The 13,843-nt window shown below is 53.6% G+C and overlaps 1 protein-coding gene across 2 annotated transcripts in view; it reads right to left on the bottom strand.

Moving 5' to 3' along the window:
* Window positions 1-13,292, bottom strand: part of LOC123044934 (uncharacterized) — a 25,063-nt gene extending 11,771 nt beyond the window's left edge. The window contains exon 1 of one of the 2 annotated variants that reach the window (XM_044467812.1): window positions 12,972-13,292. In XM_044467812.1, the coding sequence (XP_044323747.1) occupies window positions 12,972-13,067 (96 nt within the window). In that variant the 5' untranslated portion in view covers window positions 13,068-13,292. The remainder of the gene's footprint in view (window positions 1-12,971) is intronic. The other variant, XM_044467813.1, reaches the window with a different exon arrangement.
* Between the last annotated feature and the right edge of the window lie 551 nt (window positions 13,293-13,843).

The following is a 13,843-nucleotide window of genomic DNA, read 5'->3' as shown; positions in this document are numbered from 1 at the left end:
TCTTGGATATCGAGTTTGGAAAGGGAGAAGCTGTGTTGTGACCGTGTCTGAGCTTTTGTCAGAAAATCAGCAAGCTGAAGCTCCGAGGGAACATACTGAAGGGCCACAGTCCTCTTGCACCTGAGAACGCATGAGGCATCAACACCGATGTGCTTGGTGAGCTCATGCTTCACAGGACACGGGCAATGATGAGCACCCCAATACTGTCGGAGAGCAAAGGGGTACTTGCAGCAGTAGAAACACCAAAGTCCTGAACAAGACACCGTAGCCAAGTGATCTCTGCAATCATGGACGCCATAGCTCACAGCTCGGCCTCAACACTGGAGTGAGATACATACAATGGTCTGCTTCTTGGTATTCTAAGCAATTAGAGAGACCCAAGAAAAACACAATAGGCACAGAGAGAGAGCAGCGATCATTGTAATCACTAGCTCAGGCACATCACAGTAGGCATGAAGCTGAAGCTGGAGCGAGGGAAGAATAGGCGACAAGTCACAATACCACGAAGAACGAAGAGCATGAAGAAGATGACTAGTGAAGTTGAGTGGGAGCAAAGACAAACTGTAACACCCCAGCCAAACCCAGCGGTTCACCCACCATTTCCTGGTCGTTGCGCCTAGCTACCACCTAGAATCTAGACTGGCCCCACAGACCAACACTAGTCTTTACTGCACACTTTGTCCTCACTCATGCGCACCCGAGATCAACATCCTAGTCGGTCACCTATCCTCAAATTGCTCCAAGCCAAGCACGCTTAACTTTGAGGTTCCTTTCGGTGGACTTCCGAAAAAGAATGTGCACCTTATTGACATGAGTAGTCTATCATTACTATTAAGCTTGTCACACAAACTGACTCAGAATGTGCACAACATAAGAAATGTTAGGACGAGTGATGCCTTGATAGACAAGGCTCCCAACAAGATGACAGCAGCGATTGGGACCCGCAAGGGGTTCACCCGCACTAGGACGAAGATGAAGACTAAACTCATTAGGAGTGTCAACCGTGCGCTGATCAGTGAAGCAGGCATAGGCATGAGTGAGAAGAACTTGGATGTACTTCTCTTGAGAGGGATATGTGCCCTCACGGGAAGAAATGATCCTAAATCCAAGAAAGTAGCAAAGATAACCCAAATCAGTAATCAAGAATTGCTCATGGAAACGTTTCTTCACAAAATCAACGAATTGGTGGTCATCCCCTGTGATAATCATGTCATCAACATAGAGGAGCAAAAGAGTGTGAGCATGAGGATAAGTGTGAATAAAGAGAACCCTTTGCAAGAAACCACGAAGCGCACGTGATAGGTACTCGCCAGCTGAATCAGCACGAAAAACTGAACAGATGAAGGAATCATACAGAGTGCAAACCAGGGTAGCGAACAACTTATAAATTTGAAGCACTTGACTACGAGATGATGTTCATTTTCTCTCCTCTCTTTCTCTCTCCTCCATCCAGTCTCAGTCTCTGTTCCTGGTCTCACTCGCCATCCTCCCGACGCATCCTCGCCCCTTCCCCTTCCTCCCCATCGACTCATCCGGCTAGAGATAGAGGGGCTCGGCCCTCCTTCCCTTTGTAGATCCACATGTTTATGCGTCCTTTATGGCCTGTTTGAGGACTTTCGAATCGGATTGGAGGGTTCGGTGTCGAACTAGATCTGGCGTCACTTCTTAGTTCCCGGCGACGTGCATCTCCAGGTTGGGCTTGTGTTCCTCTCTACAAATAACCTCCCTTGTTCTATCTGGCTAGATATGCCCCCTTCTCGTGTGGTTTGGGGATTATGCTGCCAGATGGTGGTCTTGTTTTTGTTCCCAATAATTCCCCCATCCATGTCTTTCTCTACTTGGTCACCGGATGTTCATCTCCATCATCTTCCTCTCCCGTGGTGCCCGCCTTGCTGCTCCATATATCATCTTTGCTGAGTTATTTTCATTTTCAACGCTTATTGGTTGATCTCCCAGAGGATCAAGCAGGTCAGTTTAGGGCCGTTGCATGGTTCCTCTATTCTTCTGTTGGCGCCGGCCCCTTTTTCCACTGGTGGTGGCTTCTCCCTTCCAGCATATGCACACGCAGAAAACTGATCTACGTTGTTATCCTCTTCTTCAATCTATCGCTACCCCTCTCAACCTCCATATCGGAGACCCGCTCAGAGGCTTCAAGGAGTGGTGATTCCAAGACGAGTTTAGCGGCGGTGCTGGATCCTCGAAGAGGAGGTCCTCATCCGAACATGCGGACTAGATTGGCTAGCACATGGTCATCTACCTATTTTGTGCCGCCGACTGCTTTTTTGTCTAAGTTTGCGGTTGAAGCAGTGCTTAGACTTCATTCTCGCCTTCTCGGCTTCATCATCCTCTTACTCCAGAATCCTTGATGATTCATGCGAACACAACTTTCCCAAGTGATTGTTCCATTTGTTGGTGGCGGCCTTCGATGGTGGTTCCTCGTTGACGACCAGTGTCAAGGTCTGTGATGGAGCTGAAGCTTGGACGCGTGACAACCCATTCTGTTGACGCTTTGTGTTTAGTAGTACTGAACCCGGCTGGTGCTTTGCGTGAGTAGCAATCAGATCTTGGGATTTGTGCTCACACTAGTACTTTGGTGCTACTTCTTCTGGTTGATCTCGCATGGAGCAGCAGCTGGAGATCGGATCACTAGACCGCAGTACTAGTTGGCTGCAACTTGGCAGCACAACTCAGATTGGGCTGCTGCGACTCGGCTGAAGTAGTACTCGGCTGCTGAAATAGTACTCGAAGCAAGTAGTACTCGGCATGCCGACTAGGGATCAAATTGCTTGGATGCATAATTCTATTTATCAATCAGATCTCGATAACTGCGCTACAACTAGTACTACTGGTACAAGTACTTCACGGCTGAATTGATTCAACCTCATGGCCTCTTTGTCGATCTCACGTGGAGCAACTTGGCGTTTGAGCGGGCCTGAAGGTTGCTGTCTCTGGCTAGGGAGACTGGAACTTGACACGATCGAAGCTAAGTCGGCCCAGCCATTACCAGCACCTTGCGTGTGTCGTCGTCGCGCGCACCATCGTTGCGCACGCCGCCATCATTGACGTCGATGTTGCCCATGAAGACACTTGCCATAGAGGCGAGGCTATCAGAACTTTCTTCCCCGTCGGAGCAAGACTCCAGTATGGAGTATAGCGAGTCAGAGTTGACCATGCCAAAAACGAGACAAGGATGGACGAGTCAAGGCATTGTGGAACACCTCAAGCGCCGTTGGGGCACCTATCGGCCAACCGGTGCGGAACTGGATCTTGCGAACGCCGATTGTGGCATGGACTAGCCAAGGAATTGTGGAACGCCTCAGGCGCAATTGGGCACCTGATCGGTCAGCCGGTATGAAGCCGAATCTTGCAGGCACAAAATGTCAGCGATGTTGACATGTTAGTGCAGACTCCCGGTCTCCGACAACGCGATCTCCTTGAGCAAGGCATCGGGACACGATGCCGAACCATCAGTGAGGAAGTCCAACAACAACAACAACAACAACAACTTAGCCTTTAGTCCCAAACAAGTTGGGGTAGGCTAGAGGTGAAACCCATAAGATCTCGCGACCAACTCATGGTTCGGGTACATGGATAGCAAGCTTCCACGCATGCCTATCCATAGCTAGTTCTTTGGTGATACTCCAATCTCTCTCTTTACGGACTCCTCCCATGTCAAATTCGGTCTACCCCGACCTCTCTTGACATTCTCCGCACGCTTAGCCGTCCGCTATGCACTGGAGCTTCTGGAGGCCTGCGCTGAATATGCCCAAACCATCTCAGACGATGTTGAACAAGCTTCTCTTCAATTGGTGCTACCCAGCTCGATCTTGTATATCATCATTCCGGACTCAATCCTTCCTCGTGTGGCCACACATCCATCTCAACATACGCATCTCCGCCACACCTAACTGTTGAACATGTCGCCTTTTAGTCGGCCAACACTCAGGGCCATACAACATTGCAGGTCGAACCGCCGTCCTGTTGAACTTGCCTTTTAGCTTTTGTGGCACTCTCTTGTCACAGCGAATGCCAGAAGCTTGGCGCCACTTCATCGATCCGGCTTTGATTCGATGGTTCACATCTTCATCAATACCCCCATCCTTCTGCAGCATTGACCCCAAATATCGAAAGGTGTCCTTCTGAGGCACCACATGCCCATCAAGGCTAACCTCCTCCTCGCGCCTAGTAGAACTGAAACCGCACATCATGTACTCGGTTTTAGTTCTACTAAGCCTAAACCCTTTCGATTGTCTCCATAACTCTAACTTACTATTTACCCCCGTCCGACTATCGTCAACTAGCACCACATCATCCGCAAAGAGCCACCATGGGATATCTCCCGCATCAGTGAGGAAGTCCAACGAGCCAAAATGGATGGCACACCCATGAACCAGTCCGTCGTTGATGGTTGTAGAAGAGGTAATCTGAACCATAGCTCCAACTGACGCTAGGCCCCACGGTGTGTGCCAACTGTCATGGGTATTTCAGTTGTACGTGTATGGTTGTGTATGAGAGGGCGTAAAGCTTATTACCCAGGTTCAGACTCCCTTGCTAAGGGATAACACCCTACTCCTGATGTGCTTTTTCTTATGTGTATAGGAATTACAAATGGTGTGAATCCTTGGCAAGAAGCCTCAACCATGCCTTGTTTAGGCTCAACATGGCTAGAAGCGTGAACAGTCATCTGAATTAATGCTACAAGTAACGGCCTATTGAATGCCGCCTATTATAGCTACTTATTACATAGTGTAACACCCGAGTTAATGCTTAGTGGTGATCGTGGTAACGTCTGCCTTTATTGCGCGTCCTTTGACTTGCCGGATGACCGTGATCCAACTAATTGGCTTCTCTTGATCCGACTAACTAGCTTCTCATGATCCGACTGACTGGCTTTCCGTTGTATTCGACTGGCTAGCTTTCTATTGTACCCAATTGGCCTCCCCATCCAACCAAGTGCTTCACACCGACTGGCCCATCACATTTGTCCTTTAGCTAGGTCAAATGTCATTGTGGGCCTACCCGATGGGGATTCCCTTGTGAGGGGCGGTGGCGGTTGAGAACCTAACCTAGCTCTTATACCATGTTACAAAATAAGCTTCTTGTACTGAACGGAGCCAACAGCCAGTGCATATACACATGAGGGAAATAAGCCAAGAAGTGCCTATACAATATGGTAACTACACACAACACAACCATGTTCTAACAGACAGCACCAAAGCGATTACATTTGATTTAATCCACTTGGTGGGTCTCCAACTATTACACGTCTTCAAACAAGTGATGGCGAGACTCATGACTTTCTGATTAAAATAGGACTACACCAAGGATCAGCTTTGAGCCCTTATCTTTTTGACATGATGATGGTGAGGACACAAGGGATATACAACGAGATATCACATGGTGTATGCTCTTTGTGGATGATGTGGTGCTAGTCAATGATAGTTGGACTGGGGTTAATAGAAAGTTAGAGCTATGGAGACAAACTTTGGAATTGAAACATTTTAGGCTTAGTACATGAGGTGATGTCTAGGTACGAGGAGGTTAGCCTTGATGGACAGGTGGTACCTTGAAGGACACCTTCCAATATTTTGTTAGACCTTTCAGCCTGAGCATTGATAGATGTGGATGACACTAGGAGAGTTGGGACAATTTTCGTTGGTTTATTTCTCACACAATGCCATACCAACCCGAGGGGTTGGGGATACATATTTATAGGCTGCTAGCCAGCCAAGGCATATGCTAAGATGCTGCCAAGATGCCAGTCTAAGATGCTAGTCTAAGATGCTAGTCTAAGATGCTAACTGACAGTCCTTGATGGTCAAGAACAGAACTCTATCCTAACAGCCAGTCCTTGATAGTCCAGGACTTTATCCTCCTAACTGCCACAAGGACCATGTGCTGCAGCCCCACAAGGACCCTAGTACACAGACTTATCCATCATTCTCCCCCTAAGTCTTGTACGTCGTCTTGTGGGAGAGTTGAATCATCCCAATCCTGGAGCAAAGTTCGAGGAACTTGACCCTCCCAAGGGGCTTGGTGAGCAGGTCTGCGAGTTGATCCTTGGTGTTGATGTAGCTCGCCTCGATGCTCCCTTCTTCCACACAGCTGCGGATGAAGTGATACCTCAGTCGGATGTGCTTGCTCCGTTCGTGGAACACGGGGTTCTTTGCCAGGGCCAGGGCGGACTTGCTGTCCACCAGGAGTTGCACCGTTCTGGTGTCTTGAACGAGAAACCAAGCAATCGAGCAAGCCAGAGCGCCTGAGTACAGGCGGTGGAGGCCGCTATGTACTCAGCCTCACAGCTGGACAGGGCCACCACCTGCTGCTTGACTGATTGCCAGCTCACGAGACACTTGCCGAGGAAGAGGAGGATCCCGCTCGTGCTCTTGCTGGTGTCGATGTCGCCGGCGTGGTCGCTGTCGCTGTACCCGACGAAGTGTGCCGCCCCAGGACACCTAGGGTAGTGGAGGCCGTGGTCGAGGGTCCCTGCTATGTAGCGGACGATCCTCTTCACTGCCTGCTGGTGTTCCGACGTTGGTCGCTCCATGAACCGACTGACATAGCCGACGGAGAATGCCAAGTCCGGCCGTGTGTGAGTGAGGTAGCGAAGGCTCCCCACAAGGCGTCGGTACTGCGTAGCATCCACTTCCTCCGTCGTGCTGTCGCGGCTCAGTTTCAGCCTCTCCTCCATCGGAGTGAGAGCTGGATGGCAGTCGGTGAGCCCAGCTAGCTCAACGATGCGCTTGGCGTAGGCGGACTGTCGAAGCGCGATCCCGGAGTGGTCCTGGTGCACCTCAATCCCTAGATAGAAGGAGAGGAGCCCCAGGTCACTCATCTGGAACGTGGCCTTCATGTCTTCCTTGAATGCCGCCACCTCTGCACCTTTGGTGCCGGTGATCACCAGGTCGTCAACGTAGACGCCCACCAGCAGGGCATTTCCTCCACTCCCCCGTCGGTAGACGGCAGCCTCATGCGGGCTCTGCTCGAAACCCATCTTCTTCAGCGTGGAGTCCAGCTTGGCGTTCCACGCCCTGGGTGCCTGCCGCAGGCCATAGAGAGCCTTGCGCAGGCGGAGCACCTTGCCCTCCTGGCCGGGAATCGTAAACCCAGGTGGCTGATGCACGTAGACTTCCTCCTTCAAGTCGCCGTTGAGGAATGCCGACTTAACGTCCATGTGGTGGACACGCCAGCCCTCCTGGGCAGCCAGCGCAAGGAGAAGTCGCACGGACTCCATCCGTGCCACGGGAGCGAAGGCGTCGTCGAAGTCGACTCCTTCCTGCTGCAAGAAGCCTCGGGCCACCAGGCGAGCCTTGTGCTTGATGATGGCGCCGGCTCCATCCCTCTTCAGCTTGAACACCCACTTAAGGGTGATTGCGCGATGACCACGGGGGAGGTCAGCGAGCTCCCAGGTGCGGTTTTGCTTGACCGCATCCATCTCCAACTGCATCGCGGCGCGCCATGCCGCATCTCTCTCGGCCTCTGCAAAGGACCGTGGTTCGCCGTCCTCACACGCGAGTTGTAGCTGCGCCTCCAGGTCACGTGGCATCAGTCCCGGCACCGGCTGGTCGCCGAGTAGATCATCCATCGTGCGATACCGCAGCTGTTCACCTCCATACCATGCGTCGACCCGCTCCTCGTCGTGAGTGAGCGGGGAAGCGAACTTCATCGGGTTGTGCTCTGCGTGAGCTGGTGCTGATGAAGACGAGCCCGGAGTGGCGACCGCCGGGGCTGGAGTATGCGGCATCGCCGGTTGTGGTGTCGTCGGTGTAGCAGGCGCCGGAGTCGATGTAGTTTTGGGGGCCGGGGTAGACGTGCCCGGTGAAGAGGAGCTGCTTGCTCCCCCAGCTTCCTTGAAGTGAGCGTACTCGACAATGAAGTCGTCATACGTCGGCGTCGAGCCGTCGTCCACCGCCTTGTCCCATTGCCACCCTCGCCCTTCGTTGAACACGACGTCTAGCGCTGTGCGCACACGTTGTGTCTTTGGGTCGAGGATGCGGTAGGCCTTTGAGCCCTCCGCGTAGCCGATGAGACTCCCGAAGTGCTCCTGTCGTCGAGCTTGCCGATGTGGCCGAGCTCCTTGGCGAACGCAAGGCAGCCAAAGACCCGCAAATGAGAGACCGCCGGCTTCCGCCCATGCCAGGCCTCGTACAGAGTTCTGCCGTCGAGTGCCTTAGTAGGAGAGCGGTTGAGGATGTAGACGGCCGTTAGCACCGCCTCTCCCCAGAAAACAGCCAGCATCCCTCTCTGCTTGAGGAGAGCCCGAGCCATCCCCACAACCGTCTGGTTGCGCCGCTCGACGACGCCGTTTTGCTGCGGGCTGTACGGCGCGGAGTAGTGGCGCTGGATGCCCTCATCGGCGCAGTACGACGCGAATTCAGCCGCCGTGAACTCGCCGCCGTTGTCAGTGCGCAACACGCGCAATTTGCGGCCGCTCTCCGCCTCCACACCAACCTGCGCGCGCCTGATGGCGTCCGCCGCTTCTCCCTTACTGCCGAGGATCATCACCCACATGTAGCGGGAGAGATCGTCGACGAGCAGTAGGAAGTAGCGTCGACCTCCTGGTGTGGCTGGCGTCACCGGGCCACACAGGTCTCCGTGCACGAGCTCCAGCTTCTCCTTAGCCCGAAAACTCGCCTGTTGGGGAAAGGGGAGTCGTCTCTGCTTTGTCAGTACGCAGATGTCGCAGAACTGCCCCACAACCGTCTGGTTGCGCCGCTCGACGACGCCGTTTTGCTGCGGGCTGTACGGCGCGGAGTAGTGGCGCTGGATGCCCTCATCGGCGCAGTACGACGCGAATTCAGCCGCCGTGAACTCGCCGCCGTTGTCAGTGCGCAACACGCGCAATTTGCGGCCGCTCTCCGCCTCCACACCAACCTGCGCGCGCCTGATGGCGTCCGCCGCTTCTCCCTTACTGCCGAGGATCATCACCCACATGTAGCGGGAGAGATCGTCGACGAGCAGCAGGAAGTAGCGTCGACCTCCTGGTGTGGCTGGCGTCACCGGGCCGCACAGGTCTCCGTGCACGAGCTCCAGCTTCTCCTTAGCCCGAAAACTCGCCTGTTGGGGAAAGGGGAGTCGTCTCTGCTTTGTCAGTACGCAGATGTCGCAGAACTGCTCCACATGGTCGAGGCATGGCAGGCCTCGCACCATCTCCTTGGCACTTAGACGCTTCAGGGCCTCAAAGTGAAGGTGCCCAAAGCGCTCATGCCACTGCCACGCCTCGTCGTCTCGACGGACAGCGAGACAGACCGGTTGTGCCACCTGCACATCAAGGACGTAGAGTCGATTTTCACCTCTGGGCACCTTGGCGAGAAGGCGACGCTGGCGATCCCAGATGCGTAGGACCCCATGCTCAATCAGCACGCGTGAGTCATTCTCATCCAGCTGTCCCAAGCTGATGATGGAATTCCTTAGCGCGGGGATGTAGTAGACACCGGTGAGCAGCCGGTGCTCTCCCATCTTGGTGGTGAAGATGACGGAGCCGACGCCCTTTATCTCCACAGCGGAGGCATCCCCGAACTTGACGGAGCCTCGCGCATCAGAGTCGAGCTCGGCGAAGAATTCCCTTCGACCGGTCATGTGGTGGGTGGCGCCGGTGTCGAGGCACCACCCCGTAGCCTTGTCCTTCCCGGAGCCATCGCCGAGAAGAGCGTGTGCTTTTGGCTCATCGAGGTGGATGAAAGCCTTTGCGACTGGAGTCGCCGAGGGTAGCTCAATGCTTGCATGCGCCATGAACAGAGCCGTCTCCTCCTCCTTCGCCTGTGCGACGTGAGCCTGGCCTTGTCGTGGTTGCCGACACTCATTGGCCCAATGGCCAAACCGGCCACAGTTGTGGCAACTGTTGTCTTGTGCCGGCTTGGGCTTGCCAGCGGCGCCGTCCTTGGCGCCTCCGCGGGCGTCACCTTCGGCACGTCCTTGTGCCCTGCCCGGGGGGCCTCTTCGCGCCTTACGCTGCTTGCCACGCTTGCGGCCGCCCGTCGAGGAGGAAGGCTCCCCCTTCTTCCTGTCACCAAGGCTGGGATCCCACTGCTCCCGAGTTAGGAGCAGCTTCCCGCCGGTGGTGACGGGCCCCGAGGGGGGCTGTGGCTCGTCGGTGTCGACGACCTTGAGTCGACCTATCGCCTCCTCGATCGTCATCGTGGAGAGGTCCAGCAACGACTCGATCGAGCGAGCCATCTGCTTGTACTTCTCGGGAATGCACCAGAAAAGCTTCTCGACAGCTCTCTCCTCGGTGTAGGTGGCATCGCCAAACTTCACCATCTTCTGCAGCAGAGTGTTGAGACGGAGAGCAAAGTCATCAACGTCCTCACCTGGCTTGAAACCCAGGTTCTCCCACTCCTTACGAAGTGCCTGCAGGGTGGACTTGCGAGCACGGTCGCTGCCGATGCGTGCTGCGGCGATGGCGTCCCAAGCCTCCTTGGCAGTCCGCTTGTTGGAAAGCGAGAACTGCATCTCGGGCGGGACTGCGGCGATGAGGGCGTCCAGTGCCCGTCGATCCTCTAGGTGGTCGACGTTGCTGTCCTGGACTGCCTCCCACATGCACCGCACCTGGAGCCTAACCTTCATGATCCCGGCCCACTCGACGTAGTTGGTTTTAGTGAGGGTAGGCCACCCAACACTGGAACCAACATCCCTGACCACAGTCCGGACCTCGTAGAGGCCGCGGTCCTGGTCATTGCAGCCGCCGTCGCGGTGCGCGCCTCCACCTGGAGCGCGGGCGTGCTCGGCTGCCCACTGCGCCGTCCGCTCCTGCGCCACTTTGGCGCGATCTGCGTCGGCGCCGTCGTGCGCAGGCGCGGAGCTGCTGGAGCTGCCGGGGCTGCCGCGGAGTGCCTTGGCATCCGCCGTAGCCTCACGGGCTGCTTCTGCTGCTGCTGCTTCTACCTCCGCCCTGGCTGCTTCTACCTCCGCTCTGGCTGCTGCCAGCTCCGCTGCAGCCAGCCTCGACACTCTTGCCGCCGCCGCAGCCGCTGCTACAGCCGCTCGCTCACGCTCCTCTGCCACGGCGCGCTCGGCCTCTTGCCGGCGCCGCATGCTCGAGGTAGCCGTGTGCTGAGAGCGACCTGCAGACATGGCTCGCTGCAGGGGGGCTGTTGCGTGAAGAGGAGGCTGATGAAGACGAGCTGCTGCTCGACAGTCCGGAGGGAGGAAGGTAACCAGAGGCAGACGGAGCAGCTGCTGCTACCGACTTGGGCTGCTCACAGGAAATGCTCAGGGTGCAGGTTAACGAGGCTCTGATACCACTTGTTAGACCTTTCAGCCTGAGCATTGATAGATGTGGATGACACTAGGAGAGTTAGGACAATTTTCGTTGGTTTATTTCTCACACAATGCCATACCAACCCGAGGGGTTGGGGATACATATTTATAGGCTGCTAGCCAGCCAAGGCATATGCTAAGATGCTGCCAAGATGCCAGTCTAAGATGCTAGTCTAAGATGCTAGTCTAAGATGCTAACTGACAGTCCTTGATGGTCAAGAACAGAACTCTATCCTAACAGCCAGTCCTTGATAGTCCAGGACTTTATCCTCCTAACTGCCACAAGGACCATGTGCTGCAGCCCCACAAGGACCCTAGTACACAGACTTATCCATCATATTTGGGGCCAATGTTGCAGAAGGATGGTGATATCAATGAAGATGTGAGTCATCGAATCAAAGTCGGATGGATGAAGTGGCGCCGAGCTTCCGGCATTCTCTGTGACAAGAGAGTGCCACAAAAAGCTAAAAGGTAGGTTCTATAGGACGGCAATTCGATCTGCAATGTTGTACGGCTGTTGGCCAACTAAAAGGCAACATGTTCAACAATTGGGTGTAGCAGAAATGCGCATGTTGAGATGGATGTGTGTCCATACAAGAAGGATCAGGTCCGGAATGATGATATTCGTGTTAAGAGTTGGGCTAGCACTTTGAAGAGAAGCTTGTCCAACATCGTCTGAGATGGTTTGGGCATATACAGCGCAGGAATGTCAAGAGTGGAGCCCGTAAAGAGAGATCTGAAGGATAGGAATATCACCAAAGAACTAACCATGAACAGGGATGCGTGGAAGTTGGCTATCTATGTCCAGAACCATGAGTTTGTTTCAAGGTCTTATGGGTTTTAGCTCTAGCCTACCCCAACCTGTTTGGGATTAAAGGCTTTGTTGGTGGTGGTGGGCCTCCAACTTCATTTCGTTTATCCGTGAACGCTATGTTGGAAATAGAAACTGAAATGGTATAGACATACTTATATGCCTTCCTGGCCTCAAAAAAAACTTATATGCCTTCCTTATTGCTTGACTAAATCCTCATAATCTTTCAAGAAATGTTCCTTGCTTATTGCCTCATTCAAAGTTTAAAACAACTTAACAGTTTTCATTTCATATCTGGCTGTGGCATTTGGAAGCAGTGAATTCTGGTCTAATATGACCTAGAGCTAGTAAGAAATCAGAGCAAGATAAGTCATCTTTTCCTGTAAGAAATACATGAAGCCCATCCAGGCTAGCATCTGAATAAAATGACCTGGCCAAATGGAACATAAAAGGACACCAAAAATGTTGGGCAAGTCCAAACCCACGAGCTAAGGCACATGGTTGTCACTAAACCTGTGAATTATTGCAATGACCCCAAACTTGAGTCGACACCAGACTGAACCAAAACTTCTCACTTCTCTTCCTAAGGTTACGCCACGCATAAGAAACAATCCGATCTGAAGCCCATCTAAACTGCATTATGAACTTGTTCATCCTAGGTAGTTTGACACCGCTAGCATCATCATTAACTAGATTAGTTAGGGTAAACCATGGGGGCACCAGAAGGCCGCAGCCCGTGCACGGTAGTAAAAAGAATACAGCGCGCTCAAATCTGCTCCCTCCCTCCTCTTCTCCGCGCACGAGCTCCCCATCACGGATAACAACAGCAACAACAAAGAACCGCGCCCGAACCAGCGATAGACGATCAGATCGAGCTGAGGGCAAAGAACCGCGTGCGCACCTGGAGGTATATGAGGGCGAGGGCGAAGGACTGGAGCGCGTCGTAGTCACGCAGGAAGGAGCGCACCCGCGGCCCGATTCCGGGGCACCAGTGCATTCCGATTCCACCGAGCCCCGGACATGCAAATCGGGGAGCCTCCGGCGGATTCCTCGCCGCGAAAGTTCTTCCGCCTCACGGGGCGTGATCGACGGGGACTGGAACGGATTCGGACCTAGATTTCACCCGCGCGCGTGCGTGGGGTGGGTGCGTGCGTGCGTGCAACTGGGGCCGCCCTCCTGCCGATGGTTTCCTGGCTGCTAGATTTATTAGGACAGTGACTCAACGGAGAACGGGGGCAACGGGTGTTACCGGCGAAACCCGGCTCCTGTCTGATTTTTTGTTCGGAAACACTTTTCAGTTTTCTTGTAGCCGGTCTGTTGCTACGGATGTAAAAATATGTTGGTGATTCTACATCAATTATGATTAACTAGCAAAAGAGCCCATGCGTTGCAACGGGAGAAAAAGCACAACACACTCTTAACTCAACAACCATCACTCAAGACCACAAATAGGTTCATTTTCTTTATTTTAAAGAGGCATCATATTTGTGTTGCCGCTTATCCTTCTTCTCACCCTTGCCGGCGGTGGACTCAGTGTTCACACAAACCAAAACATGTTTGAATGTGGTTAATCCTAAGGCGTCGCTCTCTCCCTCTCCTCCCTCTCCCTCTCCCTCTCTCGCTTTCTCTCACCTCACCATGATAAATCTGTTGTTTTGTCCTGCGACATTTTCAGAGGTATGCATGTGTAGTTATTGATGTTTACTTTTCCCTATATGGTTATAGTGGGTGTTCATTTGCAATCCGAATCGTCGCGGGTACGAAAGAAAAACG

The sequence above is a fragment of the Triticum aestivum genome, chromosome 2B (genome assembly GCF_018294505.1).
Source record: "Triticum aestivum cultivar Chinese Spring chromosome 2B, IWGSC CS RefSeq v2.1, whole genome shotgun sequence".
In the NCBI taxonomy this organism is placed as follows: Eukaryota; Viridiplantae; Streptophyta; class Magnoliopsida; order Poales; family Poaceae; genus Triticum; species Triticum aestivum.
The sequence above is the reverse complement of the archived record's forward strand: the minus strand, read 5'-3'. Positions and strand labels throughout refer to the sequence as shown.